At 54.1% G+C, this 24,213-nt stretch overlaps 2 protein-coding genes across 2 annotated transcripts; one reads left to right on the top strand and one right to left on the bottom strand.

The window, feature by feature from the left end:
- Positions 1-465: 465 nt before the first annotated feature.
- On the bottom strand, positions 466-7,546 carry LOC112853762 (tripartite motif-containing protein 10-like). Its single transcript, XM_025917341.2, has 7 exons — positions 6,784-7,546; positions 5,726-5,821; positions 4,968-5,198; positions 4,413-4,435; positions 4,029-4,144; positions 2,356-2,388; positions 466-2,019 (listed from the first exon to the last, which is right to left on the bottom strand). Exons 1-7 carry the CDS (start codon positions 7,210-7,212, stop codon positions 1,502-1,504), a joined length of 1,446 nt encoding a protein of 481 aa, XP_025773126.2. The 5' UTR covers positions 7,213-7,546; the 3' UTR covers positions 466-1,501.
- LOC112853621 (E3 ubiquitin-protein ligase TRIM15-like) lies at positions 7,211-17,440 on the top strand. The gene is given in 10 exon segments (XM_086705977.1): positions 7,211-7,241; positions 10,179-10,427; positions 10,430-10,689; positions 11,858-11,953; positions 12,918-13,145; positions 13,896-13,918; positions 14,954-15,066; positions 15,424-15,456; positions 16,525-16,726; positions 17,278-17,440. Coding segments are annotated over 10 exon segments (1,278 nt in total). The 3' UTR covers positions 17,321-17,440.
- Positions 17,441-24,213: the final 6,773 nt, after the last annotated feature.

Raw genomic sequence — 24,213 nt, 5'->3', positions numbered from 1 at the left:
CAAACTCACCAGGCCTCGGCTTCCTTCCCTTGAAGACGGGACACGAAGGGGATGCGCCTCGTGGAGTGGCCAAGGTTAGGGGGTGTGATGCGTGTCAGGCCCCCCGCAGGTGGGGACCCCGCTAACACCAGTAAAAATAAACAGAAAAACACAATCCGCTTTCTGGTGGAACCCCGGGTGTTGGGGTTTTGGATGTGTATTATCATCATACAGAGACTTGTTATGTGTCCGTTGTTTTGAATATACAACATTTTATATGAAACGCTATGAATGTGTCCGGAGGGAGCCATCAGTCCCCCCCGCAGTTCCAGCTCCCGGTGCCCTCGCCTCTTCCACCTGCCGACCTGGGCGCCAGTGAGGAGGTGGCCCAACATTTAGTTGGTGTGGAAGCAGAGCGAACACAGATAACACTAAGAGGTTGTGGTGAGGGCTATGTCCAGGCAGAAAGGAAGACAGTGACTAAAATGCATGAAGACAATGCTTTTATTGCACACAGGAGTTAACATTCCACCCGGGGCGACTGAAGTCCTTCTCCACACTCTAGTGCTTGTGCCCGTCCCAGGTCCGCACCGGACGGCATCCCCCGTACCACGCGGCCCCACGCAGCCTGGTCTCTCCTGGCATCCTGCACGTGCCCTTCCCTGAGCTGGCTCCCTCCCTCCCCCTGATGCCTGGAGCTGCGTGAACTCCGGTGCAGTTTACCCAGCACCCCGCCCCCCCCCACCTGCTATTCTGCACCCCTGCATCTTGGCTCCACAGCTAAGCCTCGCCCCTGCCCACCCTTTCCAGGCCCCAGGTGGCGATCAGCAGAGTGGAGTAAGATTCTCTGCAGGGGAATGTAGGGTCCATGGGTTATGGCCTCGCCTCCCAGCAAGACCCACACCTTGGTCTCAGGCGAAAGAGCCCCCCGGCGGAGGGAGGCCTCAGTGGCGTCAGGGTCTCACAAGGACTGCGGCCCAATATGGCCCGGGGCCACCAGTCAGCCATCCCTCCTTCCCCCTCTGAACACACTCATCTCTCAGAGCCATCCTTTCCAGAAAGCCCTCCCGGGGGGGCCAGGCCCCATCCTCTGAGCTCCCCAACCGCCAGGGCGGCTCATCCCCAGCCTCCATCACTCCCATGTCCTCTGTCTGGTGTGTGAGTTCCTTCAGATCCTGAAGTTTTTCCTTTTCCTTTTCAGACCGCCAGGGGTTGCCATCCTGCCTGGTTCACGGTCAGCACACACTAAATGATTCTGGAGGGTGCGAGGGAATGAACCCGATGTTTTTGGGAGAAGATGTGACGTAGGCCTGTGCCCTGCCTGTGATCACACAGCTGGTTGATCTCAGGCTGGGGACTCGCCAGGGTCCGCCCCCCGCATGCGCTGGCCTCTGCTGGGGGTCCCAGAGAGAGGTGGGTCAGCAGACTGCAGGGCACTGCCCTGGTCCTTGCAAAGTCCTCAGCCGACACATTTCTGTTCCCCCGGATGAGTCTGGACTGGGAGGAGGGCGGCCGTGCCCTCTCAGGAACTCAGGGAGAAGCTGGAGCCTCGGCCCCAGAGCCCGAAGAAGGGGAGGACCTTCTGGGTGAAGGAGGCAGTGAAGGTGTAGATGGGCTGCTGGCTGACGGCGTTGGCGAAGGTCACCCAGCCCACCTCGTAGTCCAGGGACACCCGCACCTGCCGGGGCTGCTCCTCCAGGGCCAGCCGCGTGGGGAAGGAGCCCAGAGCCGAGACGAAGCCCCAGGCCAGCCTCACGGCCCACACGCCCTCCTCGGGCCGCTGCCTCAGCTCCCCCTTCCGCCGCACATCCTCACGGGCCACACCCACCGTGCAGCTGCCCCCGTGGGCCAGGTCCAGCTTTACCAGCCACGTGTGCCGCCCCCCCGTGAAGCCACCGCGGGCCAGGACGCAGGTGGCCCGGTCGAAACGCTCCGGGTTGTCCGGCGAGCTCTGCCATTTGTAGGAGAACTGAGCCCGCTGGTGGTCCTCAGACAGCAGGAGCTTCGGGTGCGAGGTCTGGGGGTCCAGAGAGAGGCACGCTGCGGGGAAAGCCCGGAGGGACAGAGATGGCCACTCACTCAGCACCTCCAGAGAAGACCTGAAGGCCCTCCCTCCCACCTGCTGGAGTCACTGTGCACATCAGGCACAGCAGTGTGTGTGTCACCGGGTCACTTGTTAATTGTAGAACCAGATCAGAGTCCCCTCATCCGGGAAGCCTTCCCTGATAACACCTTGTCCCAGTCCCATATAACCTTTCTCCCCCCTCCTCACGTGTGGGCAGGGGACTCTGGCCATGCCCAGTGTAGAGCCCTGCAAAATTTTCTGTTTTGATTTCAGATTCCCCATGCCCTCCCGTTCTGACACCCGCTGCTCACCTGGCTCATAGTCCAACTCGAAGCAGAGTTTCTCTGTAGAGAGGACGTGAAACAAGATGAGATTCCCTTAGTCTCACAAAACCACAGAACATTTCACAAAGAGGAAACTGAGCCCCAGAGAGAGAAGGGACAAAGGTTTAGTGGTTCAAAACCTGGCCTCAGATCCCTGCAGCGCTTGCCAAAGCCTGACTGCGACTCGGACGGCCAAGGACATGGGCTCCTAGCAGGATCCCAGGGTGAGGTCGTGGGTCACTGCCCTTGCCCTGGGCGGACCTCACTGAGCTCAGGACATGTGAGGTGCTCCGGAAACGTCTACTCCAAGAGCAGATAAGGGGTTAATTTATTTCTTGTTTTCCTTGTAAATGATTTCTGGAATAGGCAACGGCCAGCCTTTGATTAGAGTAAAATGCTCTTCATTGCCAGCCCTCTGGGCGGACTTGTAGGGTGGACTGAGTGCAGGCCTCTTCCGGGCGGGCCATTCAGAGACCAGGGGCAGCGTTCCTGATGTCCTGTGGGTGGGGGCTGAGAGCCACAGGCCTGACCCGCTTCTGAGCATTCACACCTTTTCTCGTCACCACAACCTTTCTGGGGTCTCCCACCTGTGTGCCCGGCCGTGTGGGAGGAAGGGGAGGGAGACAGGTCAGCCACGCAGGGCAGAGAGAAATAGTGCTGCTGGTTATTAATGAGCAGTGTTCACCATCAAAACCTTATCATGCAGAGGAGCCTGCATGGCTCAGTCAGCTGAGCCTCTGACGCTCACGGTTTGTGAGATCGAGACCCACGTCGGGCTCGGAGCTGACATCTTGGAGCCCGCTTGGGATTCTCTCTCCCTCTCTCTCTGCCCCTTCCCCGCTTGCTCTCTCCCTGTCTCTCTCTCAAAATAAATACGCAAACTTTATATAAGAAAAACTTATGCAGGGCACCTGGGTGGCTCAGTCGGTTAAGTGTCCGACTTCGGCTCAGGTCATGACCTTGCAGCTGGTGACTTCAAGCCCCATGTCAGGCTCTGTGCTGGCAGCTGGGAGCCTGGAGCCTGCTTTGGATTCTGTGTCTCCCTTTCCCTCTGCCCCTCCCCCACTAGTGTTCTGTCTTTCTCTCTCTCAAAAATAAACATTAAGAAAAATTAAAAAAAAATTTATCATGCATTACAAATGCCTCTTTTTTAAAGTATTGAGAATGACAGGTTTTGTTAACCATTATTTTTTATAGTGGTTAATGCCAATAGATCAGATTTATTTAATTATTTTTAAAATCAGTTAAATCTTTTCAGAAATCTTCATCTTCATTATCTCTTCTCATTGTCACATTATCCTGACAAGCATATTTTATTTTTAATTTTTTAACGTTTATTTATTATCGAGAGACCGAGAGAGACAGAGCACGAGCAGGAGAGGGGCAGAGAGGGGGAGACACAGACTCTGAAGCAGGCTCCAGGCTCTGAGCTGTCAGCACAGAGCCCCATGCGGGGCTCGAACTCACGGACTGTGAGATCATGACCTGAGCCAAAGTCGGACGCTTAACTGACTGAGCCGCCCAGGTGCCGCTGACGAGCATATTTTATAAAGATGTGCGGATAAGACAGGAGAGGGGTATAAGCCTTGCCAGACGTCACTCAAGCATGGGGCAGGGCACGCAGAGGGCATTCCCAGCCCAGGCTTCACGGGTCCTCTTACCCAGAAACAGCTTCACCTTCCTCTGCAGTGGGACAGCCTGCTGCGGGAAGTCCCGAATCCTCTGGCCCAGCTCGGGGGACACAGCCTCTGGTCTCCGGCACTTCCTGGTCTCACATCTAGGGGCACACGAAGGTCGGGATTTGGGAATCGTCCCGCATGGCAATGTCCCCAGACTCAGCTGGCTGCCTGCCGACCAGGCGTGAAGGTGCAGTTCCCATGGGCAGAGCTTCTTCCTCTGGGATGGACCCCACTACCTACTCTCGGCAGCTGCGTGTGGACATGCATTTGAGGGCTTTCGCCCCTGACATGAGGGTGCCGTGTGCAGACATGGGGTGAAGCGTGCTTGTGCGCAAGCGGGAGTGGGGAGGGCAGCCCACGACTCACCTGAGCAGAGTACTTCTGATGTCCTGCGAGAAAGAGGGGAGAGCAGATCAGTCCCTACTTCCTTATACCCAGAAAAGACAAATACCGTGTTCCCCGGTAGGCAAAGGGCCCCCGATCCCAGAGTCACAGAGCTTTAGGGTTTACGAGGCATCAGGATCCCAGACACCAAGCCCTGTATCTTATGGATCCATACAGTTAGGCGACCTGGCTGCCGGCTGGAGGCCCAGGCCCCCTGCTTTCTCAGCACCCCCAGCAGGGAGCTGCGTGTCTTCCCTCCTGTGTGCAGAAGTGAAATGCACCGGGAAGAACTTCCTGACCGGTGGGGGTGACATGGCACAGGATGCCCTGGAAAGAGCTCCTGGTGCCTGCAAAGCACTCGATGCTTAGTGCCGCGTTCAGCCGCACTTTCCTGTTGGACCCTCACAAACCACCCGAGAGGTCGGCATGAACAGAGCTCTCCCTGCCGATGGGCAGTGGGACGAACAGTCAAAGGCCTGTGAGGGAGGGGGTGCAGGTGCAGGGGTTCAGAGGCGAGCACGTGGGACCAGGCCTCACCGTCAGGAGCCCTCGCGCTGGCCTCTCATTCTTCTCCTCCAGTTCTGAGATCAGGCTGCCAAAGCGGCAGATCTCCTCACTGACCAGCACGTCGAACTCCTCCCGTTGCCTCAAGATGTCCGCATCCAGCGCCTCCAGCTGGGCCAGGAGGACACTTTGCTGTTCCTCCAGGAACTGGCTCAGATACGCAAACTCGAAAATCACTTTCTGCCTCTTGGTGGCCACCTGCGACTGAAGGGGCAGGAGGAGAGGCCAGGGGGGTCATTTCTCTTCCTTCTTTCCCTTCCTCAGCTTTCTTTTCCTTCCTTGGTTCACTGCCTTCTCCCTCCGGCCCAGGTTCATGCCCTCTGGGGTTTGGTGGAAACTCAGAGCCCCAACCCCCAGGTCCCTAGACAGTACGGCATCCCTCCCGTGGCTGCACTGATCCCCCAGCACGGCTGTCGCCCCGTCCGCCGGGGCTTCTACGCACACACGTGGCTGAGGGGAGGTGATGAGGAGGTGATGGGGACACCCAATCCCCTGCCCTTCACAACGCGCACTCTATGCACGGCACTGAGCTCATTATACACACAATCTCATTCGGTTCTATGGCAATTCCATGAGGTCATGACGACTTTAATCTCACAGGAAGATAAATTCGGGACAGAGATTTGCATGAGGGAGTCAGGGTTCACACGCAGAGTGACTTGGAAGCCCTCCATGCCAGGCCACCTGGGTCCGGATGGAGAAAAGGGGTCTGGGAAGGGACACGGACCTACCAGCAGGACTTGGGTCCTCTGGTTTTCTCTTGCCTGGATTCTTTGAATCTCTTCTCTCTCTTTTCTTAGACCCTCAAGACACTTCTGTATCTGCTCCTGGAGAGAAAGAGCATAAACCATTTAAGACGGAAACATCGACTTGTAAAGAGGGGTCATCCCATCCAACCCCCCGCCTCCAGGGGTTGGTGGCCTGAGGGGTCTTTTTCTTCTTGCTTCGCTTTCCAAGAATTGTGATCGAAGCTGTCCTCTTCACCTGTGCCAGCACCCGCTGTGCCTTGGTTTCCCCCCCTGAGCCTTCCTGTCTTCAGGATAAGCACCCCGACTTCTTTCGTCTTTGGTAAGCTGTCTGTGGGACTGTCCTGAGCTCGACAAGCCCTGCTTTGAAAGTATTCCCACTTTCTCCCTGATCTTGAGGAAATGAATTCAAACAAGCTTTTCTTGTGAATACAATCAATTTCCTGCGTGTGATTCCGGAAGGGAGAAGAAACTCGGATGATGTGAGAATAGTCCGTAATTGTTTTAAACATTGCTTGCTCTAGAACAGAGTTGGGTAGAGGTACACACACGTAGGTGTACGTTCGGAAGTACAGTTAGGACCCTCGCCGTCCAATGCGTGCAGACACCCACATTTGCTGAAACACAGTGTGTGAGTGACTCAAAGGTGCTCAGATTTAATGAAAGATAAAGCTGCACCCCACATACGTGTACCCAACCTGCGTGCAAACATGCATTTACTCACAGACATGACCACTCCCACAGTACACTTACACACTCAGTCAGCCGCCCCCCCCCCCTTCCCACGCGCACTGGTGAACACGCAAACACTCCGGCCTGTTCCGTACTGTTTGGGCCTCATTCCCTCACATACAAACCCTGTGTCCTGAGGCCCTGTGTGCGGACACACACTCTCACGTCATGGCCACTCCGTCGCTCAGTGCACGTTCACCGAGCTACATGTCGGCCGTGAGTGAACAGCTCAGAACGTGCGGACGCACAAACACCGACCCTGCACCCAGAGCTGCCTGCATGCTGACAGAGTGGGGGAGACAGACTCCTACCCGGTAGGGCCTGGCTGCGTCCTCCAGGAAGCGCACGGTGTGGGCCTGGTGCGCCCAGGCCTCGCGGCACAGCACGCACAGCTGCGTCTCATCGTCCTCGCAGAAGAAGTAGATCTTCTCCCCGTGCTCCTTGCACACGTCCTCCTCGTCCAGGCCCGGCGTGGGCACCAGCCTGAGGCGCTCGATGTTGTCCACCACACTGGCCAGCTGCCAGTTGGGCCGCAAGCCCGCCGGGCGGAAGGGCTGCTTGCAGAGCGGGCAGGCGAGGGACTCCTCTGGCTCCGGGCCCGGGACCTCACAGTAGCGGGTCAGGCAGCTGCGGCAGAAGTTGTGGCCGCAGTCGATGGTGACCGGCTCCCTGAGGGTGCCTTGGCAGATGGGGCAGCTGACCTCATCCACCAGACTGCTCACAGAGGCGGCCGAGGCCATGGTGCTGCTGTGCCCACTGGCTCCTCAAGGTCGCCCTCTCTGCTTGGCTGGGGAAGCGGTCAGGACACACGGGCACATGTCACACACGCACGGGCACCCTCATGGTCACCTGCACACACACGTGCCCAGAGGCAAGGCATCCGCCTACACGCCCGGGGTCTTCTGTCCCTGTCCCAAAGCCACAGATGCGACGGTCCAAGACAGACGGACAAGCAGCAGAGGAGAGGGGGGACAAAGAGCCCGCAGCTGCAGAGGTGACCTCGGTTACTCTCTGGGCTGGTGTCCGCAGCCTGGGGCTCAGCGTTCCCTCCTGTTCATCCACACGCACGTCAGTGCTGCTATCTCGGCCGCCCACACTTGACAGATAGGTCCCTCCTTTGGGGGTGGGAGGGAGACTGAGTCAGAGAGCAGAGATGCCAGCCCAGCCCCTGCAACGTGGCCAGCTGTGCCCAGGGAGATTACAGGTATCAGCGGGCCCAGGGCAAGCAGTGGGCAGGCAGGGGGTGTCGGGACCCAGATAAGGCAGTGCTCAGGGCAACACAGCCCAGACGGCTTCCCCAGTGATGCCCCCAGCGGCCTGCCACAGGCTTCTAAGTAGGCTGCACCAAACCCCCTGTGGGGGAGACAGAGAAAAAGAGCAGCGGCCAGCACTCATTTATGGTGACTGCACACCCTACACTCCTACCCCCCAGCCCAATGACACCCATGCTGTCAGTGTGGAGCTTGGGCAAAGCTGGGTTATTCTTGCCCAAGGCAGCAGGAGGAAGGTGGACGGCCATAATATGCACTCAGAGCTGTGTGTCCCACATAGAAATACAGCGTGAGCCACAGATGCAAGCAAACTTCCTTAGTAGCCATATTCTAAAAAGTGAAATTAATTTTAATGTTTTGTTAACCCCAAATACTATCATTTCAACACGTGATTGGTCTAAAGATAAGAAATGAGAGATTTTGTGCTCTTTCTAACTGGTGCTAAGTCTTTGAAATCGGGGTGTATTTTACACTGTGGCACATCTCAGCTGGGACTGGCCACACTTCCAGGCCCGGCCATCACAGGGGACTGAGGGCTGCACCCTCCGGAGGGGCGGGCCGGTGGGAAGGGGTGAACAGTCCGTGTGACAATGGGAGTTTTCTTTGGTTTTATCCAAGGACGCAGGGGATCGGATGAAGAACCATGGTTGTTTGACCGTCACCTGGGCCTGGGGCTCAGGAGGAGCACCTGTCTGGAAGGCCAGGAGAGGAGGCTGGGAGAGAAGGCCAGGAAAAGAGTCTGGGAGAGGAGGCTGGCACTGGAGGCCAGGAGAGGAGGCCTGGAGAGGAGGCTGGGAGAGGAGGCTGGGACTGGAGGCCGGGAGAGGAGGCTGGGACTGGAGGCTGGGAGAGGAGGCTAGGAGAGGAGGCTGGGAGAGGAGGCTGGGAAAGGAGGCTGGGAGAGGAGGCCAGGAGAGAAGGCTGGGACTAGAGGCCGGGAGAGGAGGCTGGGAGAGGAGGCTGGGAGAGGAGGCTGGGACTGGAGGCCAGGAGAGAAGGATGGGAGAGGAGGCTGGGACTGGAGGCCAGGAGAAGAGTCGAGGAGAGGAGGCTGGGAGAGGAGGCTGGGACTGGAGGCTGGGAGAGGAGGCCGGGAGAGGAGGCCAGGAGAGGAGTCTGGGAGAGGAGGCTGGCACTGGAGGCCAGGAGAGGAGGCTGGGAGAGGAGGCTGGGACTGGAGGCCGGGAGAGGAGGCTGGGACTGGAGGCTGGGAGAGGAGGCTAGGAGAGGAGGCTGGGAGAGGAGGCCAGGAAAGGAGTCTGGGAGAGGAGGCTGGCACTGGAGGCCAGGAGAGGAGGCCAGGAGAGGAGGCTGGGAGAGGAGGCTGGCACTGGAGGCCAGGAGAGAAGGCTGGGAGAGGAGCCCGGGAGAGGAGGCTGGGAGAGGAGGCTGGCACTGGAGGCTGGGAGAGGAGGCTGGCACTGGAGGCTGGGAGAGGAGGCCGGGACTGGAGGCTGGGAGAGGAGGCTGGGAGAGGAGGCCAGGACAGGAGGCTGGGAGAGGAGGCCAGGAGAGGAGGCTGGGACTAGAGGCTGGGAGAGAAGGCTGGGAGAGGAGGCTGGGAGAGGAGGCCAGGAAAGGAGGCTGGGAGAGGAGGCCAGGAGAGGAGGCTGGGACTAGAGGCTGGGAGAGAAGGCTGGGAGAGGAGGCCGGGAGAGGAGGCCGGGAGAGGAGGCTGGGAGAGGAGGCTGGCACTGGAGGCCGGGAGAGGAGGCTGGGACTGGAGGCCAGGAGAGGGGGCTGAGAAAGGAGGCTGGGACTAGAGGCCGGGAGAGGAGGCCGGGACTGGAGGCTGGGAGAGGAGGCCAGGAGAGGAGGCCAGGAAAGGAGGCCCGAACTGGAGGCCAGGACTGATCCCAGCCCCACAGCTTCCCAGCTTCGTGACTTCACATGTTTTCTTCGGTAAAAAGAGAGTAATCATCCCTGTCCCAAAGGGTTGGTATTAGATTGGACACAATAATATGAGAATACTAAGCCAACACAAATGTCTGTTACCTTTGGGGCTGGGTTTTGCAAATTTTATCAATACAAATCATTCATATTGCAGTTTCTCGCCTTCTCTCGCCTGAAGTTAGAGAGTAAAATTGAAGCACAACGTGACCCAGCGTCATCCTGTTGGGGACACTGGCTCTGGGGCTGGCAGGGCGCACAAGCCAAGGAGGCCAGCCTGGGCAGAGGAGGGGCCCCCGAGAGCACCTCGTGCCCCAGGATGGACTTTGCCGCCCCAGACACACCTCAGAGCCAGAGGTTTATGGCTCCCACCTGCTCTGCTGGACAGGAAGTGGAGTCTCTTCCCAGGTCTCTCCACCCTCCGTGGTCCAGGGAGTGGTTCCAGGAAACCGTGCTCAGCTCCCCAGCCCAGGAACAGAGAGCAGGCTGACCAGGCTGGGAAATGCTGGGTGATTCGAGCCATGCTGGAGTTTGAACCCACTCAGCTGATGGGTGGTTCCGGGGAAGCACACGTGGCTTCCCCGTCTCAGCCTCCCGTGGTCTTCCCTCAGTGACTCACGCAAACGTGACTCATCTTGGGGAAGGACATTCGTGTGGCCTGAGGCAGAGGCCTCAGTGGACAGGCTGGGGAAGGCACCGTGATGCCCTCAGCCCCTTCCCACGAGGAGGCCACCTGTCCGGCCTGCACGAGGCCCCACAAAGGACCTGTGGACACACCTCCTGCTGGCCGTGCCTCATCTGCCCTCTGGGATGGGGGCCCAGCCCTCCTGCAAGGTCCTGCTGTGTCCATGGTGCAAGGAGGAGGGGCACACAGACCCTGTCACAGTCCCCGTGCCGCTGGGCACTCTGGAGGAGATGCATTGTGAGGAACACGGGGAGAAGGTATGCTTCTTCTGTGGACATGATGCTCAGCTCCTGTGCACGCGCTGTCGAGAGGGCCCCTCCCACCACACCCACGCCGTGGGCTTCCTGGACGGGGCCTGCCAGCCCAACCAGGTAAGAAGCATGGCTTTACCTCGGGCCTTTGGGGGTGGGACAGTGTCTGGTCACACGTAGTGGAGGGAACAGGATAGGGGTCCAGGTGAAGGCCCTGGCTGGCACATCAGGGGACTCCAGCGTAGGGACACGGGGCACACTTCCAGACGGAGAGGGCCATGGGTCACTTGGATGTGTGGCTGTTCACAGTCTTGCAGGAACTTCAACGCCAGCCTCAGAGGCCCCTCGGTGATGGATGCCAAGAACCGTAAGCATGAGTTGGCTGCCCTTGGGACAATCCACCCACTGTGTGCAGGCTGAGCCAGGCCTCCCGGGACCCAGACTGGAGACTTCGCAAAGCCCTGGCTGCTGGACCCAGAGGGATGAGGCGGGAGGGGCCAGCAAGGGCGACTGGCAGGCAGGGCTCCTCCTTGTGAGAGTGGGCATGACCTGGCCCATCCAGTCTCAGGGACGCTGCCCCCTCTGTCTGCCCCCAGATCTCTCTCATCATCCAGTCACCAGGTCTGCAAGCGATTTCTCAGAGGCACCTCTTGGGTCTTTAACTCGGCCTCGTCCCCACAACCGCCACCAAATCCAGGCTCTCAGTGCTTCACCCAGACATTGGACGGCCTCGGACGTGCTCCCTGCCTCCGCTCTCTCTGTCTCCGATCACCCTCCAACCCTCCACGAGGTACATCTTCCGCAAACACACAGCAGACCACGTTGCTTCCCTGCTCAAAACCCTCCTATGGCTCCCTCGTGCCCCTCATCTCCCAGCCGCCCCTCCCAGGACCTGAGCATCCAGCTGGACTGGCGGCTGGGCACCTGCTCCTTCCTGCTTCCAGCTCCTTCTCACGTAGCTACTTCCTCCGACACTGCTCTCTCTCCCCCCACTCCTTTTTAAACCATTTCAGCAATTTCTACGTGTGCAGTCCAGGGACACACAGTACACTCCACCCCTCTAGACCCACTGTACGTGCTTTCTGTCTCTGAGATCCCCCCTGTGCCCTTTGCGTTCCCACCTCGGCTGCCAGTTTCGTCGTGACTGACTCATCTCAGGTGCTGGTCTGTTCAGGTCAGCCCTTTCCACCGCTGAATCCCTCAGTGGTCAGCCGTGTGCCTGGGACCCAGCAGACAACTTGTATCTGTGAATTAAGCCACCCCTTTCTGCCCATTCTTCTCCCCACAGGACGGTGTCAGGACTCAGTTGGAAGCCCTGAGGGTGGAGGGAGAAGAGATTGAGGACATAAAGAGTCGGGAAGACCAGAAGTTCCAAATGCTTCTGGTAAAGAGCTTCTGGGCACCTTGTCCTCTGGGGGTTTTCTTAGCAGACTGGGGGCCTGGCAGGTGAGAAGAGGCAAACTGTTCTCACTCACTTCCCTATGTGTGCACAAGGGCATTTGGGGTCAAGGTTTTGGAATCCCAGAGCATCACAGCTGGAAATGGTTCTGATGACTTCTAGCCCAAGATCCACTTAGCAGCCACTTTACAGAGCAGAAAGCTGAGGTCCAGGAAAGTGATGCTCCCAAGGCCACACAGCAAAGCCCACGTTCACGCTGACATGGCTGTAGAACCTTGGCCCTCAGCAACCCTTCCCATCCCAGTCTCAGTGCCTGAAAGCATCGCCTTCAGATGGGAAGCTTGGGGCCAGGAAGTGTATACAAGGGTCTGCCCTCTAGTCTGGCCGTGAGGCTGACCCTACACCATGAGGGTGTCCCTGGGCACGGTAGGTGAATGGTGGGGCTCCCTGCTCACAGCTACATGGTTATTTATCCAAGAGGAAAGCTGCAGTATGAGAATTTCTGGTACCCTGACCAAGAGACAAGTTTTGGGACAGGAAGGGATCTCCAGCATCCCTGTGCCCCCCTCAGAGTGTGCCCTACAGGAGGCAATGTCGGAGGCCAAGACCAATGCCACACACTCTGCGTGGCCTGTAACCTCACTTCCTTTGCTTGCGTGGCCCTCCGATTAATGACTACCGCCATCTCCCCTGGGCCCTAGGGGAGGTGGGGTGAGGTTAGTGTGAAAGTTCATTGTGGCTCGGAGGATATAATGTGTATGACGGGTAGAATCTCCAGGTAGGACAAGAACATAGCCCTCATCACGTTAAGTTTACCCTGAGACCCATCATATTATACAAGAGACTTAGTTAGTCCTTATCACTCTTAACAGTAAGAATACCGATGACCCTCCTGGAACCCAGCTTCTGAGCTTCCTCCTGGCCACGTCTATATTTTTGCCTCTCACAGACTCACATCGAAATCAGGAAGCAGCAGGTAGAAGCCGTGTTTGAGAAGTTGCAGCAGGAGCTGAGGGAACAGCGGGGCCTCCTGCTGGCCAGGCTGAGGGGGCTGGAGGTGCAGGTCTGCGAGGAGCGAGAAGACTACATCTCCAAGTTCTCCGAGGAGGTTGCCAGGCACAGAGCTGAGGCCGAGGAGCTGGAGAACTGCCAGCAGCTGGCAAGTGTCCTGCTACATGTGGGGGGCTGTCCACAACCTGCCTCGTGGGATGGGAGAGGGATTGCTCAGGCAGGGACAGCAGCTGAGGTTGGGAGATGCTGCAGAGGGGCAGGAGAGGGGAGCAGAGGTCTTCTGCTAGGAGGGACTGGTAGCTGTCAGGTTTCTTCAGCCCAGAGACGCTACAGAGGGGCAGACCCCGAAAGGCTGGATGACTTGACCCTGCACTGCGGTCGTGTCAAAGACTCTGGAATCAGCCGTTCTTGGGTTTGAGGGCAGGCTCTTCCAGCCGTGTGGCCTCAGCGAGCCTTGCGCCCGCCTAAACATGGGGATAACAGTAGCACCTCCTTCCTAGAGCTCCTGCAAAGATGATAAACAATCCGTACCAAATGCCTCGCATGGTCCTGGTTCACAGAGAGAACTCCATAGTGGCGTCTGTTTCGATGGTCCTCACGTTATCCTGCGTCACATCAGGTTCGGCTGGTAACTCAAGGCCTGGACCCTGTTCTCCACCATGTCTCAATGACTGGAGGCAGAACACGCTCCCAAGATGAGGCTAAGACAAAGAAGTGAGCTTGAATGATCTGGCCAGAGTCCCACATTAGTAGGGAGGCATGGTGCAAAAGAATAGTCTGATGGGTAGGTCATTAGACACACAGAACTTTCTTCAAGAGGAGAACTTTGAGCCAATGCGTTACGAAGAACGGATGTGCAGGCTCTCTGGCGGGAAGGACCTGAGGACACTGAGTGCATGTTCTTTTTCTTTTGTAGGATGTGGGCGTCAGCCAGAGCAGGTAGGGCCTCCTCCCAGTCCTGCTTCCTTCACACATGGGGTGTATACTTTGTATCCGTCACCTGTGTCCCCTGGGCACGGACATTGGGGGGCACTCTGACCTCGCCCTCCAGCGGGCTGCGCGGAAACGCAAAACTGCTTTGGCAGACACACACACAGGCAGCCTCCACTCAAAGGTTTGTGTTCCAAGAGTTCGTTTTTAAAACTGATTGTTTGGTATCAGGGACACATTTTCCCCTTAAAAGTGAAGAAACAAACAACAATCAGGTTTTTTGGCTGATCCAGGAACATCCATTTAATTCCCGAAATTATTAGTGCTCGAGGCAGCGTTAACACCAAAACGTAATTCTGAGGGGAACATCTTCTATCAAGTACAGTCAGCACGGAACGTGGAAAGACCAGGCAGCCTGCCTTCAACCATTTCCCCCCTCAACTGCCCCATTTCCTTCAGAATTTACAAACACTACTCTCAAGGGGCAGCCGCTGGAACTGTGAATATTAGCTCCTCTCCCTTCCTCTGCTCCAAGTGCCTGCGCCTTCCCGGTGCTCTGCTAGGGAGCAGCTGTCACAGCCGTGGGTCATGCATCCACAGGGGCCTGAACCCCGGGGGGGGGTCTACCCTGGGGGCCCATGAGCCAAGAAGCATCTCCAAACATACTTTTCAAGTTGTGTTAGAGATTCCGATCTAGATGGGCTTTGCAGGCCTTCTGGTTTGCAGAGGAAGCTGAGACCAGGAAGTGGGGGAAGGGGCTTGGGGGGTTGAGGGGTTGGGGGAGGGGGTAGGGGTGCTGTCAAGGTCATGCAGCGGGTGACCCGCAAGGACACATTTTCTTCCATCCCGCTGTTCTCCCCCATCCCCTTTCCCCTAGTAATGAGCAGCACACAAGTCACAGAGGAGTTCAAGCGCCTTCTCCTTTTCCTAGTGACCCTGTACTGTCCTCTAGAGGCAAACAGGGTAACGACCTCTTGCAGCCTCCACAAGCCCCAAACATTCTCCTAAAGGACCTTCCTCTAATTCTGGAGGAACTGGTTGTAGGTGTGAGAAGACTTTTGTGAGTCCAGAGACCATTTCTCCTGCCCTTGTCGAGAAGATCCGAGATGTTCACAGGAAAATCCTGCCCCTCCCAGAGATGCTAAGGACCTTCTCAGGTAAAGGGGAAGGGGTAACAGATTTCCCCATGCTGTTCCCTCCCCCCTCCACCGCTTGCCCTTCTGCCCCCCCCATCCCTCTCCGCCTTCCCCTGCCTTCCAAGCCTGCCTCCAGTTGTCTTCCACCCAAGCCTTCCCTTAGTGACCCTGCTCTGCTCAGAGGGACCATTCCTCAGAGATCTTCTCTCCCCAGGGACATGCACTGGCAGGTGGGGGCTGCTCCTGTGCCATTAGAGCACAGCAGGAGGCATGGAGCAGATGCCTTCTCCTCCTTCCCCACGGGGTCCCCAGGTCTGCCCTGGGGAGTACCTGTAAGAGATGGCAAGTCACATACCTTTCTATTTCTGCTTCGCTCAGAAAGCCTGGTGCATCATCTGGAAACAGACTCAGGTAAACAGCTGGGGGTTTCGGGAGCCTTTCTCTCATCCACCCACTCAACCCGAGGCAGCAAACAGAGCAGTTAAATACACCACGTCTGGAGCCTGGTTACTGGGCTCTCTGCTCCAGCTCTCGCTGGGTATGAGGCATCCGGCAAGCCGTTAAGCCTCTTTGTTCCAGTCTCTTCACTGGAAATGGAAAGAGACAATGGAAAACACACTGGTTCTAGCCCCATACATAGCCGCCAGGCAAGTGAGGCAGTAGATGCCTCATTACCACCAGGTAATGAGGCAGTTAGTGTAGCACCTGGCACATAGTGAGGGCTCAATGTTTGTTACTTGTGTAGGCATTATTTCCCCCCAAATATTTATGAAGTTCTTGGTTGTGTGTGTGTATGTGTGTGTAATGCCCGGCACTGTGCCAGACTCTGCTGACTTGAACAGATACTGTATAATTTAAAACCTAGCATTTACTTTGAGATTGGTGCTTAAAGAAGAAACTATTTCCACAAATATCACCACATTCTGCTTCTCACACTTAATGTGCAAGAAAAACCACCCGGGGGATCTTGTTAAAATGCAGATTCTGGTTCAGTAGGGATGGGGCCCAAGATTCTGCATCAAAAAAAAAAAAAAGTTTATTTATTTATTTTGAGAGAAAGCGGGGGAGGAGAAAAGAGAGAGGGAGAGGGAGAGAGAGAGATCCCAAGCAGGCTCCACAATGTCAGTGCAGAGCCTGATGTGGGGCTTGATCCCAGGGAGATCATGACCTGGGCTAAAACCAAGAGTCAGACGCCTAACCGAATGAGCCACCCAGGCACCCCCAGGATTCTGCACTTTTACAAGCTCCCTGGCGAGGCCGTTCAAGGGCTGCACTTTGAAAAACAAAATCTCACAGCTGAGCAGCACTTGCGTGTTGGGTAGCATTGCTCCCGCCTCGGTCCTTACAGAACAGAAGGGGAAGCCGAGGTTCAGGACAGAAAGGCGCTGGCAGGTGGCACCTACTGGAGCGCTTTTTGCCCCGCCCCGAGCGGCGCATGCGCCCCAGGGCTCCCCTCCACGCCCTGCTCTCCTCCCCCAGGGGCCGGGACCCGGGACCCTCCGGCCGCCAGCTGGAGCACGGCCCTCTCCGAGGACAGGAAGCCGACGAGGTTCACCCGGGACCAGCAGGACCTGCCTCACTGCCCCTGGAGCTCCGAGGGTGTCCCCTTGGCGCTCCGCTGCCCCGGCGGCACCTCCGGGCGCCCCCGCGGGCATGTGCAAGTGCAGCCCAGAGCCCGCGGGTAGGCGGTGGGCGTGGCGGGCGCGTGGGCGGGGAGCAGGGCGGGGAGCAGGGCGGGGAGGGGGGGTGGGGGGCGCCTGAGCTCGGCCGCGCTCGCACCGGCACCAGGCCTCCAGGGCTTCGCACCTGCTGCGCCCAGCGCGCAAGTGCCCTGCCCCGTCTCGCCCGCCGCGGAGCGCGACCCCGCCTTCGCCACCTCCTTCGGTCGGTCGGAGCTGTTTGGGAAACAGGCTCCTAACAGAATGAAGGGCCGAGGGGGGAGTCCGAGGGGCGCTGGGGCGGAGAGTGGCCGAGCTTTCGGGAGCCCAGGGGCTGCTCCCGGACACACGCACGGCTCGGGGAGCCAGCGCGAGTTTGAAAAACGAAACCAAACACCAGTAGAATAGAAACTGCCAAAGCTTCAAAATAACCGTCGTGGGGAAAAACAACGTCGTTGGGCCTGCATTAATTTGTTCCGTTGACATGCGCGCAGACATGCTCCCGTCTTTGCGGGGCGCAGGGTGGACCCAGACTCCCTTCCATTCTGACATTCGGGTCGTTTCTTTCTCGTAGAGGGCGTCCTAATACAGTGTACGACGAACCAGCCAGACGCTGAAAACTTGAAAGGCAACGGAATCCGTGACCGCGACACAAGCCTGTCCCTCCTTGTAACTCCGAGTTTCCTGATTTACCAGACCCCACCGTTCAATAAAGTGACATTTGCTTTCAGGTCCAACTAACCTCTCAAATATGTATTATCGTCCCCGTTCCTGTTGGACGATGAGGCTTTGTCTCACTTCCCCTGCACTCAACTCGTGTTCTGGGCAGGCCAGGCGTTTTGGCCGCGTATGAAGTTGAGAACACAAATGAGCTGCTTACACTGTATTTCCACGTCTAGTGCTGCTACTCTCAACGGTGAGTGTCCAGTGATTTAGGCTGTGGGTATGCATCTAGGGAGGCCCTGGGCCAAAATTAAATTGCCCTGCATAAGGAAGAAAGTAGGATTCAGAGGCTTCAGGGAAAAGTTGAGTCTGAGGACTGGAGCTGCCTGGAGGGAAAGAATCCACTTGGTGGCCCCACTGGAAAACCTGAAAATATTTGTGTTGCAATGTTTGTGATGTAAAACCGGCCTTTATCGCCTGCACAGGAGCCTCAGCCTAGTTGACCTTGGGCTCGATGCTTCTGGAAGCCTTGCTGGGCTCCGGGAATCTGGAATGTGAGAGGCTGAGCACTGTTCACTACCGGGCAGGAGGCAAACAGAGACTCCACAAAACAAGTGTGTGGCTGCTGGTTTACGTGAGGAGCTGTCACACACCGGGACGTGCCCCTGAGGACCAGGGCGGCCCAGGTGGAGTCTGTCCAAAGCCCAAGGACAGCAATTACAGCAGGCAGGATGTGACAGACACCCGGGCCAGAGCACTGCCTCTGTGCCCTGGTCGTGCTCCGCAGGCTTGCTGGCTTTCCTCATGCCATTTTCCCCACGCATCTCCGTTCTTTCCTTTTCCTTGGACCCCAGTGCAGACAGCTGACTCAGTCATACTCCATGGTTCCGGGCGCAAAACCGTGCAGGGTCTTCTTGTTTTATTTATGCTTTCTCCCCTGTCTCCAAGTCCCATTGCCATTCTCTTCACCCCGTGGGCAGTGGCTCTTGAATGTTCTCACAAACCCGCGGATACAGAGGGGTCCTTGCACACACAAGTAGTACAGGACTGTTTCTTCCTTCTTTAAACCTAGTACCACGGTTTTAAGATCTAGTCATGTTGCTGTATATACATCTAGTTTTTGGCTTCTAATCGCTGAATAGTATTCTATAGATCACGTCAACCACGTTTACTTTGCTTTCTTTTGGCAAAGAATGTCTGGGTTACCTCCGTCTGCCTGTGACAATGAGCAACATTGGTGATGAACAGCCTCATGCTTTTCCCTTGTGAACCTAAGATATACCCCAGGAGGGGATGGCTGGCGTTTGCACACTTAATTTCCTTAAGTACCACCAGTTGCTCCCCAAGATGGCTGTACCCACTTATACTTCTGCTGGAGGGGCACAGAGGTTCCTGCTTCCCAGCCCCCCCACACAAATGGGTGCCATCAAACTTGCTCATTTCTGCAAATCTGATGCCTGCAAACTGATAACGTATTTTTAAAATGTTTGTGTTTTTCTTCCTGTAAAGTGTGCGTTTCTTCTGGACTTTCCTATGCTGTTTCCCTATCTTTCAGGTTCCCCTCTTCCTTTCATTGACTTCCAAGAATCTCTTACATATTCTAGATGGTAATCTCTTGCTCATCTTAGGCTTGAAAATATCACTCATTTATTAACTTTGCTGGTGGTGTTATTCATTAGATAGCAATCCTGAACTTTCATGATAAATTTAATAAATTTTCACTTTGTGACTTATGTTTTTGAGATCTTTTTCGCCACCACAAGATCATGTGTGTGTTTATATATATTTCCACTAGTTTTATAACTTACTGTACACATGAAATCTTTGGTTTATCTGGAGTTAGGAGGACGCCGCCTTTCTCCATAGAGTAAGCCAGTTCCTCCAACTCCATTTACTTAAATAATTCATCTTAGTCCTACTGACCAGTAGGGCCACTTCTGCTACACCAGCTTCCCATGAATGAAAGAGCTGTTTCTGAGCTTTCTACTCTGTTGTCTCAATCTATTTGTCTCCTCCTGGGCCAGTTCATGCTGTTTATTGCGACAACCTTGTAGTGCAAGTTAACGTCTAATAGGATGGCTCTACCCCCTCAGCTTCTTTTTCAGATATATCTCAGTTATCTGTTGACATTTATGCTTCCATATGAACTTAGAATCAATTTGTCAGATTGTTTAAAAAAAATGCTGGTGCTCTTTTAACTGAACTTAGGTTGGCATTGATTGAAATTTTATTGAATTGGAGGATTGAGGGAAATTAATTTGGAGAAAATGGACATTGTCATCCTATCCATAAATGTGTTATCTCCCTCCAGCTGTTTGGATCTTGTTTTGTGTCTTTAATGGGATTTTGAGATTTTCTCTAGAGAACAGTTTGGCAACATCTAGTAACATGCCTGTCCTTTGACCCGGAAACTTTCCCTCGAGAGAAACGTTCACACAAATGTGCAATGAAACACCTCATGATGGTTTGTCACAGCACAGTTTGTTTGTTTATTTATTTATTTATTTATTTATTTATTTATTTATTTAATTTTTTTAAATATATGAAATTTATTGTCAAATTGGTTTCCATACAACACCTAGTGCTCATCCCAACAGGTGCCCTCCTCAATACCCATCACCCACCCTCCCCCCCTCCCACCCCCCCATCAGCTCTTAGTTTGTTCTCAGTTTTTAAGAGTCTCTTATACAGCACAGTTTAAATTACAGAACAGATAATCAGCTGTGGTCTATTCATATAATACAGTACCATACAACAGTGAAAATGAATTAATCATAGCTACACGAATCTGTATGGATACACTTCAAAAGCACACCTGGGCACACACCAAACCCAGCCGGTGGGTCTTTCTGGTCAGGAAGGCAGGCGGCTTGTGATTGGAAAAGGACTGTGCACACAGGGCCTCTCAGCTGTATGTGTAATGTTTTATTTTCTGGGGGGGGGGGGGAACTAGATCATGTTCATCAAGGGATAAGAGTTTGATGGAGTTGAGTGATGACTATTCCTTAGGTTACTTAGAACACTTTTCTGCAGATCTGAAATACTTCATAAGGAAAACCAAAACTTGCTCTTCCTAAAATTTGTACCTTTTGGGGAAGCTATGATATTTACAAGGCTCGCATTGCTATTATAAAACTTTCCTTTAAAAAATTATAATTTGTATTGGTTATTGCTGATATGAAGGAACAATATTGATTTTGATAATCTTTTTAGTAATTTTGCCACATTCTTGTGAATTCTAATAGTTTGTTAATTCATAGGGTCACTTACGTAGAAAATCGTTACTATTTTATCATCTGAAAATAAATTTTGACTCTTTCCTTCTAATCTGTGTAACTCCTACTGCCATTTTGCACCCTGCTGTGTGGGCAGGGGACCTGCAATATGCTGCTGAGCCGTGTTGATAGAGGCCACCCTTGGTCCCTTTTTAACATGAGAATAAGCTCTCTAAGGTTTCTCCCTTAAGTATACTGACTGTGGATTTCTTGGTAGAGAGCCTTCATCAAGTTAAAGAGTGGTTTTGTATTCCTGGTTTTCTTAGAGTTTTTCAAATAATACCTGGGGTTTAAGCTTTATCAAATACCTCTTTTCACGTTTTGAGATAAGCGTTGTGATTTTTCTGTCTGTCCATGGATGTGGTCATCCCACGTCAGATCTTCTGATGTTAGACTATCATTGCCTGTCAGAGGTGAACTCTATGTGATAACAGTGTAGCCCGTTGTTGAGGTGTTTCACAATCACATACACATTCTTTAACCTGCGCAGGACCCTCTGGGCTGAGCTGCCACCATCTACCCGCCCCTCCCCTGCCCTGCTTTGCAAACTTTAGCGTTTAAACTAAACACTTCAGTGTTGACTTGTTCAAGTGCAAGTTCTGATTCACAGGTATAAGGAGGACTCTACTCTAGTTAGGGCTTTAGATCACAGATGTCACCGGCAGACCTGAACTTCAAATCTCGAACTCCTGAGAGGCTTTGGTCGTCTCTGTACTGACTTTTATGCCAGATTGCAAGTCACTAGCCTGTGAGTGTCTGGTGACCCTTGAAAATGACCTCAGGGCTGATCATGTGGCCAGCAGGACCTGGTATGGTTCACAGCCCTTTGGCTTGGTTATTATGAGTTCAAATCCTAGCTCAGCCAGAAGCAAGTTACTTAATTTTTCTGAATCTTAGTCTCCTCATGTGAAGAAGAGATCAAAATGCCTATTCTATAGGATTATTGTGTGGTTTACATGGATTGATATGTGTAATATGATACTGGAACCCAATCCCAAAGTAGGTACATGGGTTTTCCTGACACCAGCTCCAATTATCTTGACCCCAGCTGGGTGTCCCCCAATTCAGCCCAATTCTGACACTATCTACCCAGATTGCACAGGGTAAGTCAGTGCTGATGGACTGTCCTCCACTGCAGACGCCAATCACAAACCCCAGCTGACACCTATGCTTCTGACTCACTGGCTGTAAATCAGAAGTTCCCAGGGTACCTGGTGGCTCGGTTGGTTAGGCTTCCGACTTCAGCTCAGGTCATGGTCTCGCAGTATGTGAGTTCGAGTCCTGCGTTGGGCTCTGTGCTGACAGCTTGGAGCCTGGAGCCTGCTTCGGATTCTGTGTCTCCCTTTCACTGCCCTTCCCCCGAAGGCTCTCTGTTTCTCTCCCTCTCTCTCTCTCTCTCTCAAAAATAAACATTAAAAAAAAAAAAAGAAGTTCCTATGACCCTCTCCTTGGGCTCAATTAATTTTCCAGAGTGGCTCATAGAACTCAGGAAACCTGTTCACTCACTAGATTATTGATTTATTGCAAAGGATATTAAAAGATCTGAATCAACAGCCAGATGAAGAGCTGTATAAGTCAGGTCTCAAACAAAGGGACTTCTGTCTTTGTGAAGCTTGGGGACCAGTATGGGAGCACGTGGGAGCATAACCGATTAGATCACCGGCCATCAGGGACTGAGTCAGCTTCCAGCCCCTCCCCTCCGCTCCCCAGAAATGAGGTTGCTCCCTGATTCATGGTTCTTCCCTCTGGCAACCAGCTCTCTTCCTTACATGCTTCCCCAAGTCCCTCATTAACAGAAGCCCACTTGTGGAGGAAAGGGGCCTGTTATCAACCACGGGACACCCATTTCTCCTTTACGACTCTGAAGAGATTTCAGAAACTGAGGATAAGAGAGCCACCATTGTAACAAAAGATGGCTCAGGAAATTGCAAGGTTTGGGGAGCTGTGAGCCAGGAACTGTGGACAAAGACCAGATATATATGAGAACTGTATTTTGGTTGTATGACTGAATCGCATTATCACAACATGTACTGGGCTTGGTACCGTGTTTGGCATTCAGTAAGCATTTAATGCTGGTGTTTGGACTTGGGACAAATTCCTCCAGAATGAGACCCTGCCAGGAGGCTCAGTGAGTGGTCTTCAGAGTCAGGGTCAAACTGGTGTGAACCTTTAAATGTGCACCAAAAAGGACCTATTTGGGAGCAGGGAGATCTCCACTTATCCATTCTTTTTCTCACATGTAACTGAAAAGTCTATGGTCAAAATGAAAAATCTGGCCTAAGTTAGTCCAGGCAACACTCCAGACGTAGAGAACTGGGTAGCAGAGCTCACAGCCCCACGGAGGAAGGAGAGAATGGGGCCAGGGGTGGCCATGCCCAACTTTCCTGTGTCTCTGGGTCTGGTTACGTCCTGAATTCAAAGAGCGGTGCGGCTTCACTGACTGAGAGTCATAACAGGGAATTAAAAACGTACTCAAACCTACAGAAGAGCAAAACCACTATAGTGAGAACTGCTGTGTACATTACCTTTGGTTTGGACTATGTGGCCTTCGCCAGTATTATCTTTGTATATTCTCTCCTTCCCGCCCCCTTCAGAAGGAGGACACAGAGCTAATTATCCTCATGACAATAAAGCCATTGCCACCAGTGTCATCTGCTCACAGAAGTCTCTTTGTATAGATTCCTGAGAGTGGCTGGGTGCCCCCGAGAAGCATGCAGAAGTGATGGTGAGTATGCACACAAACCAGGGTGCCTGCCTGGGGATGTGAGGGCCCTGCTCCGGGCTTGATGATGGTTCAACCTCAGGGATGGATCCTCCCATCTGCCCAGGGCCTAACAACTAGAGGATCCCTCCCATCTGTGAGTCTTAATGCCTATCATGGAGCTGTGCGCTTTAGGGCCTGAGGAGTGGGCCTCTACCCCCTAAAGTGTCATCTTGCTTCTCCTAGGACTGGGGACCAAGTTCATGCACTTTCACCCAGGTCCCTGGCGAAGCAATGACCTCATACCTTTGTGCTCAGTGGAAACCATGGGCTCTAGAAACAGGGAGACCCTGGCTCAAATCCTGACTCACGTTTTACTGGTGTGAGCTTAGGGAGGTTTACTTAATCTCCCTAAACTTCTACTCTCCTTGTCTGAAAACTAGGAACAAATGCCTACGTTAGGGTTGTAATAAGGAGGGAATGAGACGATACATGTGCAATGAGAAATCCAGATTTTTCCTTCTATGGAGAGAAGCATGCAGCTTTTCCCTACCGTGTGTCTCGGTCCTACTCACATGTAACAACTCACTTCTGGTCACCAGGTGTGTGGAGAATTCTCCCTGCATCAAACAATTCTCTGCAACACCAGCTGGGTGTCCTATAATTTAACTCAATTCTGATCCTCTCCACCTGGAGACAGCATCAGATTCCCACAGGTTAGGGGAGGGCTCAGTCCCGCAAGACTGTCCCTCCACCCCCACTTCAGATGCTGAGATTATCACCTGTGCTTCTGACTGACCACTCCTTGGGTTCCATTAATTTGCTAGAGTGGCTCACAGAACTCGGATAAACACTGATTTGTCTGCTAGTT

This window comes from Puma concolor, chromosome B2 (genome assembly GCF_028749965.1).
Source record: "Puma concolor isolate L17-30 chromosome B2, mPumCon1.1.hap2, whole genome shotgun sequence".
NCBI classification, from domain to species: Eukaryota; Metazoa; Chordata; class Mammalia; order Carnivora; family Felidae; genus Puma; species Puma concolor.
This window is presented reverse-complemented; position numbering and strand designations above follow the sequence as displayed.

Coding starts and splice junctions, on each gene's coding strand:
- LOC112853762 (XM_025917341.2), bottom strand. CDS start 7,212: ATGGCCTCGGCCGCCTCTGTGAGCAGTCTGGTGGATGAGGTCAGCTGC. Junction 4,436..4,967: donor CAGCGCGAGGGCTCCTGACG/GTGAGGCCTGGT, acceptor TCTTTCTCGCAG/GACATCAGAAGTACTCTGCT. Junction 4,145..4,412: donor ATCAGAAGTACTCTGCTCAG/GTGAGTCGTGGG, acceptor GTGTGCCCCTAG/ATGTGAGACCAGGAAGTGCC.